The 17,649-nt window shown below is 37.8% G+C and overlaps 1 protein-coding gene across 3 annotated transcripts in view; it reads right to left on the reverse strand.

Annotated features, from left to right (window-relative positions):
• Nucleotides 1-303: 303 nt before the first annotated feature.
• The window catches only part of RAD17 (RAD17 checkpoint clamp loader component), a 30,819-nt gene continuing 13,473 nt past the window's right edge, over nt 304-17,649 (reverse strand). For 2 of the 3 annotated variants that reach the window (XM_008691322.2, XM_008691323.2), the window contains 8 exons: nt 15,715-15,826; nt 12,796-12,981; nt 10,849-10,934; nt 10,583-10,729; nt 5,922-6,071; nt 4,389-4,509; nt 3,219-3,276; nt 304-1,089 (listed from right to left, as the gene is read on the reverse strand). In XM_008691322.2, coding sequence (XP_008689544.2) covers nt 822-1,089; nt 3,219-3,276; nt 4,389-4,509; nt 5,922-6,071; nt 10,583-10,729; nt 10,849-10,934; nt 12,796-12,981; nt 15,715-15,826 — 1,128 coding nt within the window. In that variant the 3' untranslated portion in view covers nt 304-821. The remainder of the gene's footprint in view (nt 1,090-3,218; nt 3,277-4,388; nt 4,510-5,921; nt 6,072-10,582; nt 10,730-10,848; nt 10,935-12,795; nt 12,982-15,714; nt 15,827-17,649) is intronic. The other variant, XM_040622205.1, reaches the window with a different exon arrangement.

The following is a 17,649-nucleotide window of genomic DNA, read 5'->3' on the forward strand; positions in this document are numbered from 1 at the left end:
AAGTTTGCCCCGCCCGGCTTTGTCAGGCCGGACTCCCGCTCTGGGGCCCGGGAGGGTCGGGGCCCGCCCCGCACCTCCGAGCGGAGGTTACAAGCCCAGCTCCGCCCGCGCCACGGCGCTCGCGCACAGCTTGGAAAGATAGTAAAAGGTGATTAGTCCCGCCAGAGAGTTGTCAGGGCAAGGTTGTCATTCTCTTCCCTATTTTTGAAAAGTTAACAGCGGATAAAGGGAGATTCATGTACCACGCGCAATGATACCTGGCCGACAATAAATGTTTGGAAATAGTAAAAGAAGAAACGAAAAGAAATTCAACATTTTAATTTTGATATAAATTAAGTAAATACTTTTTCAAAAAGCATCTAAAATAGTCCACTGTACAGCATATGAAAATGGTATTCGAGAAGTTAGAGACCATAAAGAAACTGTGGATAAGGCACAAAGTTTATTTACACTCATAATTGCATACTAAACTGTTTCATAATTCGTATTTACAACCCCATAAAGTTTTAGTATTCTGAATTATTCCTTCACATTCTTTGATATTTGGCATAATGTTCAAACACACTTCATTCACACTGACCTCTCCCAACATCACTCACAAGACGAAATAAATACTAGAGAAAAAAAATTAAGATATTATTTGAAGCTTGATCTTCTGTTTACTTCAAAATGACAGAGAAGTCAGTTTCTTGTGCTGAAATACTACAAGAGTGAAGAATTAAACTGTCATTCACTTGAAAAGTATATTCTCTCTACTAAGATACCACTGAATAAAATGCACACGAGTCCGCCAAGTAGCAACATGACCGGCAAGGGCGTTTCTATGTCCCATCACTCTCATAGTCTTCTATTATCAGCTCTTCTTCTTCTTCCACGTCCCCTTGCGCAGAAAAGGGCTGAGGCTGGCTGGCAGGCAGTTCACTCCCACTATTTTGACTCAAAGGTAGACAGCACGTTTCAGGTTCAGCAGTTTGAGTGGGTTCTCCCAGAGCTTCCTCTGCAGGCTGCCCTCCATTAAGCTGGGCTTCATCGCCACTGTCCGGGTCTATCAAGCCAGGTTCCCTGTCTGTTAGGGCTTCCATTTTCAACCTGCCAGATTCATAATGCAGGCAGCAATAATAACCAAAGATCTTTTTAAATTATACCATGTGGGTGAGAATTATGAAGCCATCTTTAGTCTCATTTACCTTGACTACGCTCGCCGTTTAGCCAACCCCTTTAGTTTATTTAACGATATAAACAAAAGTACAAGAAGGTAAATGACAATGTGAAAAATCATTACAACTTACAATACAAATGACTTCATTAATGTCTTTGCTAAAGAGTTCTTATAAATTAAAAAGAAAAAAATAAATAGAATAGAAAAATGGGTAGGGGCACCTGGGTGGCTCAGCTGGTTAAGCATCAGATTCCTGATTTTGGGTCAGGTCATGATCTCAGGGTCGTGAGATCAGGCTCCAAACTGAGAGTGGAACCTGCTTAATATTTTCTCTCTCCCTATCCCCCTGACCCTCCCCCACTTTGTGAGGGCACATGCACGCACTCTCTCTCTCTTAAAAAAAAGGAAAAGAAAAATGGGTATAAAACATGGGACCATTTACATAAAAAATACAAATGGTAACTAAAATTTCAACTTAACTAGTAACTTTAAAAACTGAAATTAAAATAATGAACAACTACCATCATCTTTAAGATTGGCAAAGACCTTTTATTTATTTACTTAGTTATTAAAGTTTTATTTATTTAAATAAACTCTACACCCAATGTGGGGCTCAAACACACAACCCCGAGATCAAGAGTCTCATGCTCTTCTGACTGAGTCAGGTGCCCCAAGACCTTTTAAAAGATTGTAATAAAACCCAGAGCTGCCAAGAGCTAGGAGAAACGAGTATATTGATATACTATAAGTGGACATAAAACTGGCAAAAAATTCCTGGAAATAATCTGGCAATATAGAGCAAAGGCTTCAGAAAAGTGTACATCCATTGATCCAGCAAGTTTATTTTTAGGAATATATCCTATGTAAATAGCATTTGATGTCCACAATGATTAAAGCTACAAGGAAAACTGTGATAAAGTTAGAAATAAGCTAAATGTACAAAAATAAGGTGTAGGTTGTATTACAGGAAACTAGAGAACTATTAAATATTAACTATAAAGCTAAATATTAATATTTAATATTGTCAACATGAATCAACGAAAATGTGAAAAATGGTCATCATGATTGTTTATTTTTTCATTTAAGTAATCTCTACACCCACGTGGGGCTCAAACTCAAGACCTGGAGATCAAGAGTCTCATGCTCTATCTCAACTGTGCCGGCCAGGTGTCCCTAAATATGGTCATCACGAATGACTGCGATAAGTAGCACTGACAAATCCTGTCTCCCAAGCTGGATCAAGTAGTTGAACCAATAATAGTTAAAAAGCCCTTTTAAACCTTTTTAAAATCCCTGAGTACATAACTTGACCTTACAAATAAGCTAAGTAGAAATGAAATCTAGGTGTTGTTAATCACCGATATTTGCCCAGAAGTGATTTTTCAATAAAAAGAACAGCACAGATAAAGATTTACCTCTCTATATCTATGTTTTTTAAAAAATTTGTCTGAATCTTCTAAGAGAAATAAACAAATAAATAAATTTAATTAATTAATTAATTTAAAAAAGACAGTGCTTTTGTGATAGTTCCTGGTCGCTGCAGGCTTTAAACACAGGCTAAGTACACCTCTGGGCAGGAAAGGTGAAAAGGGGTTTCCACATATGCAAGATTTGTTAAATGGAGGATTTTAAAAATCCCCTTGCTCGGGGCACCTGGGGGACTCAGCCATTAAGCATCTGCCTTTGGCTCAGGTCATGATCCCAGGGTCCTGGGATCAAGCCCCACATCGGGCTCCCTGCTCAGCAGGAAGCCTGCTTCTCCCTCTCCCGCTCCCCTTCTCGCTGTCTCTGTCAAATAAATAAATAAAATCTTAAAAAAAAAAAATGCCCTTGCTTTTAGGATTCCACATGTGAGCCAGTGAAAATACACTGCTTTATGTAATAAAATGATGGATCTACAATGCAATCATATGGTCATTAATCACTGGGAATAATATGTATTTCTTGGATTTTACAGATTAATTTTACTGGCTATATACTGAATAAAGAGATAACACTCAGTGAAGATTTCAATAACAGGTCTTGAAACAGGTTTTGAAAGTTAAAACAATGAGTTTACCTTCCAAAGTGTCGTTTTAGAGGAAGTCTTCCGATATCTTGGATAAAAGAAATTTGAGCTGAAACAGATTTTTAAAAAGCTTTAAACAGACAATTCTCTGAAGATAAACAAATGGACAACAAGCAAATGAAAGGGGAATAGAAGAGAATTAGGATTTTTTTTTAAGAAACAGCTTTTTGATATGGAAAACTGAGTTTGTGATCCTATAATCTGAATTTCTAACTAGTAGATAAATGATTCTCTAGATAATTCCAATGTAAGTAGTCTAAACCACTACTAGATACTAAACTGGGAAAGGTTAGAATAAACTCTGTGGTGTTAGGCTGAAACAATGTATTGGTGTGAACTCATGGTTTACACACACACACACACACACACACACACACACAACCTAGGTTTGTTCCACTGAAACAACCTAGACACAATGATACGCCAGTAGCAAGGACCATACCTAGTGTCCAGATCCTAATTTCTTTTTTTTTTTTAAGTAACCTCTAGGCCCAAAATGGAGAGTGAACTCACAACCCCTAGATCCAGAGTCACATGTTCTATTGACTGAACCAGCTAGGTGCCCCCAGATCCTAATTCTAAATACCATTTCCACTATAAGGAACCAGGGCTCCTGAAATTCCTGATTCCAGTACTAGGACAGAGAAGTATAAAATGATCCTGGATTTCTGATATTTATAAAAGAGACATCAGAGAGGGCTCTTTCTTTGCTCTGCTCTTTGCCATGTGAGAATATAAGATGGCAGCCATCTACAAGGTAGGAAGGAGGCCTTCACCAAATACTGAATATGCTTGTATCTTGATTTTGGACTTCCCAACCTCTGAAGCTGATTCAGTACATATTTATAAAATATGGAGTGCTATCCATGACAAGTGTCATATGCTAATTAAAGCATATGCCTATTATTTGTATATACACAGAAAAAAGTCTGGAAGAATTTATACCAATCTTTCAAAAGGAATTACCTGTGGTTATAGGGAACTTTTAATTTTTACTTTATATACTTCGGTATTGCTTTCTTCCTTTTTAAATCAAAAGCATGTATTAATTCTGGACCAAGAAAAAACTTTGCTCACTAGAATATAGCAATGAGCTGACCTACAGAAAGATAAAGTTATAAAACACTACTTCTTGGGACAAATAAAAACCCATGTTATTACCTGGATTTCTCATTGGAATGGTTAGCAAGGCAAGGTATGGCAACAGCTGAGTTTGGAGGCATAAAGCTGGTAAGGAGAAGTCAGAAAAAAGTGCTTTTGCTGCCAAGCAATTTTCCCGATACTGTATGGAAAAAAAAAAGATGAAATGAAGAGTAAAATAAAAAAATATGGAGATGTATCCTTAGACAAATTGAGTTTACTATATCACAAAAATTGTTTATATGCCACATACTTTTAAGAGTTTATCTAATTAGTTTATAACTGTCCTAGCCTTACCTAATAAAGCATTTTACCTATAGAACTATTTCATATTTGACAAAACAGCAATAAGAATTTTTTAAGAGACTTAAGGTAGAAAGAAAAAAAAACCTTAAAAAATGAAAGGAATTTGGTTTATGAGCATCACAAATTATGTGAGGATACTATTTCTCAGTAAAAAAATTAATTTTCTTCAGTTAACATGGGTACAATGCTAGGCTGAGGAGGAGAGCACAATCTGCCTTTGAGGAGCTTACACTTTTACAGAGATAATCTGTATGTAACTATAAGACAAAATTAATATTCATGCTGTAAAGAGCAAAACAAGTCAATAAGGGACATCAATTGGTTAAAAGTCATGAAATTCTCCAAGAAATCTGTTTGAAAAATGCCTTAGGTCATGAATTACAGGCTCATATTTAGCCATATGACTTAGGAACTAGAAGACATCTTAGAGATGACGTAGTCCAGACGCCGTAGGAGATAGGCAGGTACGTAAATCAGTGCAGTGAGACAGCTGGGGAAAGCGGGACCCACCACTCCCATCTTCAAGGGGCAGATGCTACTTGGTGTGATCAGACTGCTGCCATGTAAAAATATAGGCCAGTGCTGCCTTACTTTGCATTCTTTTCAGGAGAGTCCAGGAATTCTGAGCCAGAAATCCATATATAAATTTTAATTATTATACTCTTTTTTTTTTTTTAAAAAGACTAGAAATTCATGAATAAAATCTTTTTGAGTGCAGTATTCAATGTAGGGGGCCACTTATTTTTGATTTCTAATCCAATCCTCCACATTTAAATCTGTGGAAAGTAAGTGCACATTAGGTAAAATAACCCATCCAGATGGTTAGAGGCAAAGCAAGGATTTTTTTCCTTTTTTTTTAAGTAATCTCCACACCCACTGCGGGGCTTGAACTCACAACCCTGAGATCAAGAGTCACATGCTCTTCCGACTGAGCCAGCCAGGTGCCCCTATTTTAATTAAAACTAAAAGATCATTATAACGATACTGTGAATTCAGTAATAGTCAACTAATAAATAAAATATGTGCTTTCAAATTTTGAGTTTTTTTCCTAAAAAATAATGAGGGATTTAAGAAGAGCGTCTTTTTTATGTCTTACTATAATTCTAAAAAAATTGTGGGTGTTAGCAACTATTTCTTACTACTAATAAAATACTTTTTTAAAACTTACAAAAAAAAAACCAGCTTTATTGAGATATAATTCACATACCATAAAGTTTACCTTTAAAAATATACAATTCTTTTTTTTACCTTTTTATTTATGAGAAACCACTGGGGTTTGTGCAAGGGTCGAAAACTCCATCCTCCTCCTTGGCAATGAGCAAATCCTCGGGCTTTGTTGGAATGTATCACACCTCTCGTAGCTATGGATGTACTATATTGCCTGAGTAAAGAGCGCGTCTAAAAAGGAGACAAAATGTAAAATAAAGTAAGAAATTTACAACGCAGAGCTATTGGTACTGCTGATGCCAAAAAACCATTAATCCTATATACTTAATGTATGTTCACTTTTTTTTTTAAGGTTTACTGATTTATTTTAGAGAGAGAGAGGGCATGCACATATGTGAGTGTGGGGAGGGGCAGAGGGAGAGAATCTTCAAGCAGACACTCTGCCAAGTGCGGGGTGGACGCAGGGCTCTATCCCATGAACCATGAGATCACACCCCGAGCTGAAACCAAGCCCTGAAAATAATATGTTACAAAATTACCTAAATCAAATTCCAATGAGACACAACAATCAACCGGTATGCATGAACTCTGAATGGATCTTGGAAGCAGGTCATGAAAACAACTTAAAATACATTTTTTTTTAAAGATTTTATTTTTTATTGCTTCTTAGCCTTTTGGCTAAGATCAAGTTAAGATTTTATGTTTAAGTAATCTCTACACCCAATGTGGGGCTCAAACTTACAACCCCTAGACCAAGAGATGCATGCTTTACTGACTGAGCCAGCCAGGTTCCCCTTAAAATACATTTTGAGACAACTGAGGAAATCAGAATAAGGATGTTAGTAAATTAATGCTAGATTCCTTAAGTGATATGTGGTTGTAATAGGGCAATGTCTTTACACGTGCTTAAGTATTAAGTGACATGATACCTGCAATTACTTTCCAATTATTGGGCCAAAACAAGTGTGTAAACACAGAGGTTAAGCAAACGTGGGAAAATGTGAAAAACTGGTGAATGAAAGCTAAGGGTATATAGGCATTCATCATACTATTCTTTCAATTTGTCTATAGGTTAGAAAATTTCAAAATAAAAAGGAATATAAAAAAATTAAGCAAACGCAACTGCTGAATAGTGAAATTTTAAATATAACACAGAAACCATATCATATATGTTTTTTATTGTAGCTTTCCTAATTTTAATTATTAATGCTATTTCAATATTTGTAATACAGAAACATTAACATATCAAAACAGTGTTGTGCAAAAGAACTTTCTGTAACAGAAATATTCTGTTATTTAACAAATTGTTCAACACGGTAGCTGTTCAACAGAGTAGTTACTAGCCACGGGTAGCTATCAAATGCTGGAAATGTGGCTAGTGTGACTGAGGAACTGAATTTTAAATTAAATTAAGTTTAATTTAATTTAATGTAATCTAATATAATCTAGTCATGTGGCTAGTTGCTATTACATTGATCAGAGCAGTGTTAAAATGTTATGGAAAAATACAAATTTAATAGTGAATAATTTCAAATTTATAAAAAAATTTTTATTTAAAAAGTAAAAGAAAGTATAAAAAGCACATTTCTTCCCCTTCTATCTACTCTTCAATGATTGTCAAAACTTCTGAATATATATATTAGTTTTATAATCAGAAAATGACTTAAGAAAAAATTAGTGTTATCATCAAAAAAGTCAGATTAACCACTATCATTACAAACACTGGATTGGATGAATTAGTTTTATTATTGTTATTAAGATGTTACATAAGATTTCACCAAAATACTAGCCAATAGGATCCAACAGTACATTAAAAGGATTATTCACCATGACCAAGTGGGATTTATTCCTGGGCTGTAAGGTTGGTTCAATATCCACAAATCAATGTGATACACTATATTAATAAAAAAAAGAACAAGAACTATATGATCCTCTCAACAGATGCAGAAAAAACATTTGACAAAGTATAGCATCTTTTCTTGATTAAAACTCTTCACAGTGTAGGGATAGAGAGAACATACCTCAGTATCATAAAAGCCATCTAGGAAAAACCCAGAGAGACTATCATTCTCAATGGGGAAAAACTGAGAGCTTTTTCCCTAAGGTCAGGAACATGGCAGGGATGTCCACTATCACCACTGCTCCTCAACACAGTCCTACTGCTGTTCAACATAGTCCTGGAAGTCCCAGCCTCAGCAATCAGACAACAAAAAAATGTAAAAGGCATCAGAATCGGCAAAGAAGTCATCAAACTCTCACTCTTCACAGATGACATGATACTTCACGTGGAAACCTTAAAGACTCCACACTAAAACTGCCAGAACTGATACAGGAATTCAGTAAAGTGGCAGGATATAAAATCAATGCAGAGAAATCAGCTGCATTTCTATACACTAACAAGACAGAAGGAAGAGAAATTAAGGAATCGATCCCATTTACAACTGCACCCAAAACCATATGATACCTAGGAATAAATCTAACCAACGAAGCAAAGAACCTTACTCAGAAAACTATAGAACGCTCATGAAAGAAATTGAGGAACACACAAAGAAATGGAAAACCGTTCCATGCTCTGGAACTGGAAGAACAAATCTTGTTAAAATGTCTATGCTACCTAGAGCAATCTAGACATTTAATGCAATCCCTATCAAAATACCATCAACTTTTTTCACAGAAATGGAATAATCCTAAAATTTGTATGGAACCAGAAAAGACCCCAAATAGCCAAAGGAATGCTGAAAAAGAAAACCAAAGCTGGTGGCATCACAATTCCGGACTTTAAGCTCTATTACATAGCTATAATCATCAAGACGGTATGGTACTGGCACAAAACCAGATACACAGATCAATGGAACAGAATAGAGAACTCATGCGGCGCCTGGGTGGCACAGCGGTTAAGCGTCTGCCTTTAGCTCAGGGCGTGATCCTGCCGTTATGGGATCGAGCCCCACATCAGGCTCCTCCGCTATGAGCCTGCTTCTTCCTCTCCCACTCCCCCTGCTAGTGTTCCCTCTCTCGCTGGCTGTCTCTATCTCTGTCAAATAAATAAATAAAATCTTAAAAAAAAAAAAAGAAGAGAACTCAGAAATGGACCCTTACTCTATGGTCAACTAATCTTCGACACAGCAGGAAAGAATATCCAATGGAAAAAAGACAGACTCTTCAACAAATGGTGTTGGGAAAAAATGGACAGCCACACGCAGAAGAATGAAACTGGACCATTTCCTTACACTATACACAAAAATAGACTCCAAATGGATGAAAGACCTAAATATGAGACAGGAATCCATCAAAATCCTTGAGGAGAACACAGGCCGCAACCTCTTCAACCTCAGCCGCAGCAACTTCTTCCTGGACACATCACCAAAGGCAAGGGAAGCAAGGGGAAAAATGAACTACTGGGACTTCAACAAGAGAAAAAGCTTTTGCACAGCAAAGGAAACAGTCAACAAAACCAAAATACAACATGGGAGAAGATATTTGCAAATGACATATCAGATAAAGGGCTAGTATCCAAAATCTATAAAGAACTTATCAAACGCAACACCCGACAGAACAAATAATCTAATCAAGAAACAGGCAGAAGACACGAACAGACATTTCTGCAAAGAAGACATCCAAATGGCCAAAAGACACATGAAAAAGTTATCAATTATCACTCGGCGTTAGGAAAATACAAATCAAAACCACAATGAGATACCACCTCACACCAGTCAGAATAGCTAAAATTAGCAAGTTAGGAAACGGAAGATGTTGGCGAGGATGAGGAGAAAGGGGAACCCTCCTACACTGTTGGTGGGAATGCAAGCTGGTGCAGCCACTCTGGAAAACAGTATGGAGGGTCCTCAAGAAGTTGAAAATAGAGCTACCCTACAAACCAGCAATTGCACTACTGGGTATTTACCCCAGAGATAGAAATGTAGTGATCCAAAGGGGCACCTACACCCCAATGTTTAATGCAGCAATGTCCACAATAGCCGAACTATGGAAAGAGTCCAGATGTCCACTGACAGATGAATGGATAAAGATGTGTATATACAATGGAATATTATGAAGCCATCAAAAAAATGAAATCTTGCCATTTTCAATGACGTGGATGGAACCAGAGGGTATTATGCTAAGTGAAATAAGTCCATCAGAGAAAGACAATTATCATATGCTCTCACTGATATGTGGAATTTAAGAAACAAGGCAGAGGATCATAGGGGAAGAGAGGAAAAAATGAAACAAGATGAAACCAGAGAGGGAGACAAACCATAAGAGACTCTTAATCTCAGGAAACAAACTGAGGATTGCTGGAGTGAAGGGGGTGGGAGGAATGGGGTAATTGAGTGGTGGACATTGGGGAGGATATGTGCTACAGAGAGCACATGTGTATTGTGTAAGACTGGTGAATCACAGACCTGTACCCCTGAAACAAATAATACATTATATGTTAATAATTTTTTAAAAAGTCACATAAGGGGCCCTTGGGTGGCTCAGTCGGTTAAGCGTCTACCTTCGGCTCAGGTCATGATCCCAGGGTCCTAGGATTGAGTCCTGCATTGGGTTTTCCACTCAGCAGGGAGTCTGCTTCTCCCCTTGCCCCTCTCCCCTGCCCACGCTCTCTCTCAAAAATAAATAAAATCTTAAAAAAAAAAAAAAAAAAGAAGTTACATGTCAAATAATGAGGAATAAAAGTAAACTTTCCCAATTCTGAGGAAACATGCATAAACAAAAACAGTTAAGTCAAATGGTCTTACATTCCAGTCACCACTGAGGATATCTGCAAAACTCAGAAAGTCACTGGCTCTCACAAGATCATCTACTTCCACGAAGAAATCTATGTAGTTTTGGTGAAGATATAAATTAAATAACTCTCCTGGCATGTGTGACATTTCTACTACTTCCTATAAAAAGAAGCATACACATATAATTTAGGTAAAAATGCAGTGGTTAAATGCACATATGCATAAATGTAAATAATATATAACCTGTAAAAAGCACTAAATGTTATTAAAGACTTTACCTCAGGATGAACAAGTAAGGTATCCCGATCATACTCTGATAAATGCAAAGGCAACCGAGGGGAATCTACTTCTGATAAAGATGCTCCTATAAAAAAATTTCTGGAATTATTAAAAGTACCACCATCTACAGTTGAAGAACCACTCATTCGAAGCTTTTTCAGCACTTTAGGCACATAATACCAAACATACTAAGCAAGATGTTAAAAATAAAAAAACAAAGTAACTGGAGGCTTATGTGAGTTGCCTCACTGTTCCAGTACCTTCCTGCTATATATATAGTGAGTTGTCTCATTATCACTATTCTTAAGAACTCAAATTAGAATTCTGATGCCTGGGGCGCCTGGGTGGTGCAGTCGTTAAGCGTCTGCCTTCGGCTCAGGGCGTGATCCCAGCGTCCCGGGATTGAGTCCCACATAGGATTCCTCAGCTGGGAGCCTGCTTCTTCCTCTCCCTCTCCCCTGCTGTGTTCCCTTCTCTCGCTGGCTGTCTCTCTGTCACATAAATAAATAAAATCTTAAAAAAAAAAAAAAAAAGAATTCTGATGCCTGGATTATGGCTTTTCTAGAAATAAAATATTCCAACTCTCAAAGCACTCTGCAGCATTTCACCTTTTCAGCTCTGTGTTGCTTTCTTCTTTTGATCCTCATTCTCAATAAAAGATCTTTACTGTTTTCTTTACCACTTAGGATGAGGCTGCTTTCTGCATGAGAACAGGAATCCTGTTTCCTGATGCAGGAAGTTATAAATGAATGTTGAGAAGGAAACCAAAGAGTGGAAGGAAAAGAATCAGTGGGAATAGTCACTGAGGTTCAGAGGTAAGAGACCCAAGGACAGAGTGGCGTCTTCACTTCCACTAAGTGTGCCTGTTTCATTTTCTGCGGGTGGCATGAAGGTTTCCATTTAGAAACCCCAAATTTTTGACCATCTGCAAAGAAGAAACACAGAGGGACAACAGAAGGCAAAGAGACAAGGAAGATAAGAAGATGGAAAACAGGTACAGGAGGCACTCAAGAGTTTCATAGGAGGATAAAAACAGTTGTTTAAAACAGTTGGGTTTTTGGCAATCAGAAAATAGTCTCAGATAATAAAAGGTGTGATTACGCATGAAACTTCAATGAATGTCTGTTCACATACTATTTGTGACCCACCAAAGCTGCTATTTTACAAGAAGTTTGAAAAACTATCTGAGAGAAAATTGAGGACACGATTTCTCAATGGTCCATTTTGATTATTTACTTTGTGCTATAACAGATAAAAGGATTCTAAACTACGGCAACAGTTTCCTTCAAAATTTTGCTTGAATTGTTTCAATCTATATAAAGGCATGCTAGATTCCACCCCCCCAGCCCCAATCCTAATTCTCTTCCTTCAGGATCAGCGGACTGAGAACTGATATTTTCTACACGAAAAGCAAAGTTTGGGATTTTACTGAAAGGAAAAACAATCAGGGAGCTTAGAGATCAGTGATCCGAGTGGAGGGACTGCAGGGAAGCAGGCATTAAAGAAGGAAGAGGGAAACAGAACATCTCTGGTTGGGGAGAGAGCAGGCAGTGAGGAGAAATGCAAGGAGATCCAAAGAAGCCTGAAGCTACCCGGCAATTTGTCTAGGGTCCTGGTGTCCAGAGTTCAGGCCTAAGAGGGCTTTGGGATACCAACACCTGCCACTAAAATTCTAGAGAAACTGATGTCTTACCTGCAGCAAGCTATACTTTAAAAGATTTACAGACATGGATATAGTCTATAGTAGTTTTTACATTTAGTCCTGTCCATAGTCCAAAAATACTCTATCTAAATACATTTATCTGCTATGTCTTAGGCCTTGCCAAAGACTATCAGACCTAGCTCTAGCTGCCAGATACGTGACATTTTAAAAAACTGGTATTTAATTTCAGTTCTAAGACTAATACCTAACAGATTAAAAAAATACATATATAAGATTTTCTTACTTTTACAATACAGAATTTTCCCCAGAGCTCTGAAGAGAAAAAGAGAAACATCTTTGCCACCAATAGCTTGGACCTCTTGGTTTTCAAAAATCTTATCAGTTTTTTTCCTTTGTTTTGATTTTGACAGCGCGGCATCTGATTTTATTGAAGACATTCCTTTCTTCCTTGGCCATAAACGGTTTCCTCCTAAATAATATACACCCGAGAAACGATATTGAAAATAAAATTAAAATACGAAAAATAAGACAGACATTTTATATAGTTACACTAAATAATCTAATCAAAATATATTTTTTATTTATAACTGTAATTATAAAATATGTGAACTGAGTTAACAGTCGTCTTCGGGTTGCTACGCTATTAAAATGGAATACAATGTCACCTAAAAGTACCTCATGATGCAGAATTCAAATTTTCACCCATAGAAATGACACATTCTCCTAATATAGGCCTATCATTTTGATTTCTCACAGTACTGCTTGTGCAAGGTACTGTTCTTGGTGCATGATAGGTATTAGCCAACTAAATCCTCAAAATAACTTGATTAGCAGAGAACTATTATTATATACATTAAAGATAGGAGATAGAAAGAGATTAAGTAACTGCCTCAAAGTCATCAGCTACTAAGTGACCTGAATCCAGGCAGGACAGTTCTGTAGTGGTGCATGTTCAACAACTATTCCGTATCACCTCTCTACTGATTTGGGCAGTCTTCAATTTATGAATATGCCCGTGTTGAAATTTCATTGGTAAATCTACTGTTCAAAACTCAGAATGCATCACTTAAGAAAAGTAGCCTGGAAGACAGAAAGAACATAGGATCTGGGTTTGATTCTTATTATTGTCTATCTCATTAAGCTGGTCAAGAATTAAATAAAATAGGGGCTCCTGGGTGGCGCAGTCGTTGAGCGCCTGCCTTTGGCTCAGGGCGTGATCCCGGTGTTTTGGGATCGAGCCCCACATCAGGATTCTCTGCTCGGAGCCTGCTTCTTCCTCTCCCACTCCCCCCGCTTGTGTTCCCTCTCCCGCTGGCTGTCTCTCTCTGTCAAATAAATAAGTAAAATCTTTAAAAAAAAAAAAGAATTAAATGAAACAATGTATGATTGCAAATACAGTTCCTGACCCACTCAAAAAATATTATTTTCTTCCCTTTTAAAATTTCTGAGGTCAGAGTAATAATGTTATAAATGACAGGATTGCAAACTGGCCTACTTCAGCCTTCCCAACCCATAATTCCAGCAGTGAACCTAAGCACCGTTTACATTTATGTTTCTACAGGAAAAACAGAATTCTGGTTTCAGTTGAATTACGCTGCTATTTACTTTTCTCTAGTTATTTTGAAAAACAAAGATGTAAACTAAACGAACAGGTTATACTTGTAGGTAGACACCAGGATTTCAGGTGGATTTTGAGAGCTCCAAAGATGGTTTTTAATTTTTCAAGGTCAATTCCTCAATGTGAAACATCAAGTAGGGTGCTTGTTAAATGTTTTCTGACGAGGACCATGTACAAGAAACCATGTGCTATCTCTCTCTCTCTATTTTTTTAAAGATTTATTTATTTATTTGAGAGAAAGAGAGAGACCACGTGAGCACATGAATAGGGGGAGGGGCAGAGGGACAGAACCTTCAAGCAAACTCTCTGCTGAGCGCCAAGCCCCACTTGGGGCTCCATCCATGACACAGGAGATCATGACCTGACCCAAAATCAGGAGTCAGTTGCTCAACCTACTGAGCCACCCAGGCACCACCTCCCCCTTTGTTTTTCTTTTAAGTAGGCTCCATGCCCAACGTGAAGCCCAACATAGGGCTTGAACTCAGGACCCTGAGACTAAGACCTGAGCTGATATCAAGAGTCAGATGCTTAACCGACTGAACCACTAAGGTGCCCCTCCTGTTTATTTTTTTTTTGTTTATTTTTTTATTTTTTTTTAAAGATTTTATTTATTTATTTGATAGAGACAGCCAGCGAGAGAGGGAACACAAGCAGGGGGAGTGGGAGAGGAAGAAGCAGGCTTCTAGTGGAGGAGCCTGATGTGGGGCTCGATCCCGGAACGCCGGGATCACGCCCTGAGCCGAAGGCAGACGCTTAACGACTGCGCCACCCAGGCGCCCCCCCTCCTGTTTAATATAGCATGACACTGCACCTTTTTTACAATAAAAGTAAATCAATTTATTAAATGTATCATATATAAAAAATAAATACAAAAGTAAAACTACGTAAGCACAATACTATATATTTTTTAAAGATTTATTTATTTTGGAGAGAGCACACCCACATGCACTCAGGGGAGAGGGAGAGAGAGAACCTCAAGCAGGCTCCGTGCCCAGTATGGACCCCCCAGGAGGGGATCGATCTTATGACCCTGAGATCATGACCTGAGCTGAAATCAAGAGTCAAACACTAAACCGACTGAGCCATCCAGGTGCCCCTCAGCCCATTAACAGTTGACCATTTACTGACTCCTTAATATATATCAAGCACTGGAATAAACACCCTACAAGTATTAACTCACTTACTTTTCAGGCAACTCTGTAAGAGAGCTTCTCATATAAAAGGTGAGACTATGCAGGCACAAAATGACTGTCATTTGCAAGATTATTCACTGGTAAATGGCAGAGCCAGGATTTTCACCCAGGAAGTCTCATCCAAATTAAGTTTAAAAAGTAAAGTACCAAACCACATAAATGAATCGGGTTTTGTCTCAGGTTTACAGATACATACAATGACATGTTTACAGGGGTGTGTGTATGCACATGTACACACGTGATTTTATAGAACAGTCTCAAAAAAAAACTGTAGATGGAGATATATATCAACTCTAAGTTAAAATCCATTCTGTTTGATTTAGATTCATGAACCATTAAGAGAAAGTTAGTCACCTATACAACGCAGTAGGAGTTTATCTTTCACAGTTACCTTTTGAAGAAGAAAACTGGAGGCTGTTTATTGCACTTCTGATATCACCAGAACATCCTTGACAGAGCAACTCTAGAGAACTTTTATCAGGGACAATAATATTTCCTCCATCCTAAAATGAAAAAAATTAAAGTTTAAAACTAGTTTCTAAAACCAAAAAAACACCGCCCCATTCTCAAAACTAAATGAAAAAGTACATTAGAATCTTTTAAAGTTAGATGCTAAAAAGCTTCCATGTTAAATGCCAGTCTGCTTAGGAAAGTCAATGACTTATCATAGCTTAAGGTAAATTGGCATTTAGTTTAAATAGATGTTTCTCTGTTTTTATTTTTTTAAAGATTTTATTTATTTGACAGAGAGAGACAGCCAGCAAGAGAGGGAACACAGCAGGGGGAGTGGGAGAGGAAGAAGCAGGCTCCCAGCAGAGGAGCCTGATGTGTGGCTCGATCCCAGGACTCCAGCATCACGCCCTGAGCCGAAGGCAGGCACTTAACGACTGCGCCATCCAGGCGCCCCTATGTTTCTCTGTTTTTAAAAGAAAAAAAGATCTTTAGTCTTTTTGATATCATTATGTAAAGTGTGATCACACATTTCGACCACATCTGTGTGTTCAAAGTGATTAAGATCCATGGTATTTCCTTCAGCTACCAAGGATCACGATTTCAAGTTACATTTCCTGGGACACCTGGGTGGCTCAGTTGGTTCAGTGTCTGCCTTCAGCTCAGGTCATGATCTCAGGGTCCTGGGATCAAGTCCCGCATCAGGCTCCTTGCTCAGCAGGCAGCTTGCTTCTTCCTCTGCCTGCTGCTCCCCTCTGCTTGTGCTCTCTCTCTCCCCCGCTCCCTGCCAATAAATAAATAAATAAAATCTTTAAAAAAGTCAATACTCTTTTTTAATATAATTAACTGAGCTACAGAATGCCAGAGATTAAAATGTTCTTTTGATCTTCTTCTACCATCATTATCATCCTTGGAGACCCCAGACAGTATCTTAACATTTGATTTTATAAAAGCTTGAAAGACTTGAATAGTGTGCTGGTTGTTGCTCCTGTGATGTAACAGTATCAACAATAATATCAAAAGTATACTAGTTCTAGGGGCACGTGACTGGCTCAGTCAGTAGAGCATGCGACTCTTGATCTTGGGGTTTTAAGGTTGAGCCCCACAGTGGGTGTTGAGGTTACTTAAAAATTTAAAAATCCTAAAAAAAAAAGGTATACTAGTTCTAACATTCTTGCAGGTCCACTATTTAAGGTACAGCATGTTAATTACATAACAAAAAAGTCATGGTATCTCTTTACTATTTCAACGCAACTTGCTGAAGTGAATGTCGCTTGCAATTTAACAACTTAGTCTTAAAAAAAATTTGAGTTAATGTGATAAGGTGCTATGATGTTGATTATTTTTATTAATTCTCAATGTTTGTTTAATAAATATTTAAAAGCTGTAATTTGTAGTTATGCTCCTGGTACTGAATTTTTTTTTATAATGATTTTTTATTATATTATGTTAGTCACCATACAGTACATCCCCGGTTTTCGATGTAAGGCTCGATGATTCATTAGTTGTGTATAACACCCAGTGCACCATGCAATATGTGCCCTCCTTACTACCCATCACCGGCCTATCCCATTCCCCCACCCCTCTCCCCTCTGTAGCCCTCAGTTTGTTTCTCATAGTCCATAGTCTCTCATGTTTCATTCCCCCTTCTGATTACCCCCCCTTTCTTTATCCCTTTCTTCCCCTACTGATCATTCTAGTTCTTATGTTCCATAGATGAGAGAAATCATATGATAGTTGTCTTTCTCTGCTTGACTTATTTCACTTAGCATTATCTCCTCCAGTGCCATCCATGTTGTAGCAAATGTTGAGACCTCGTTCTTTCTGATAGCTGAGTAATATTCCATTGTATATATGGACCACAACTTCTTAATCC

The sequence above is a fragment of the Ursus maritimus genome, unplaced genomic scaffold, assembly GCF_017311325.1.
Source record: "Ursus maritimus isolate PB19 unplaced genomic scaffold, ASM1731132v1 scaffold_5, whole genome shotgun sequence".
NCBI classification, from domain to species: Eukaryota; Metazoa; Chordata; class Mammalia; order Carnivora; family Ursidae; genus Ursus; species Ursus maritimus.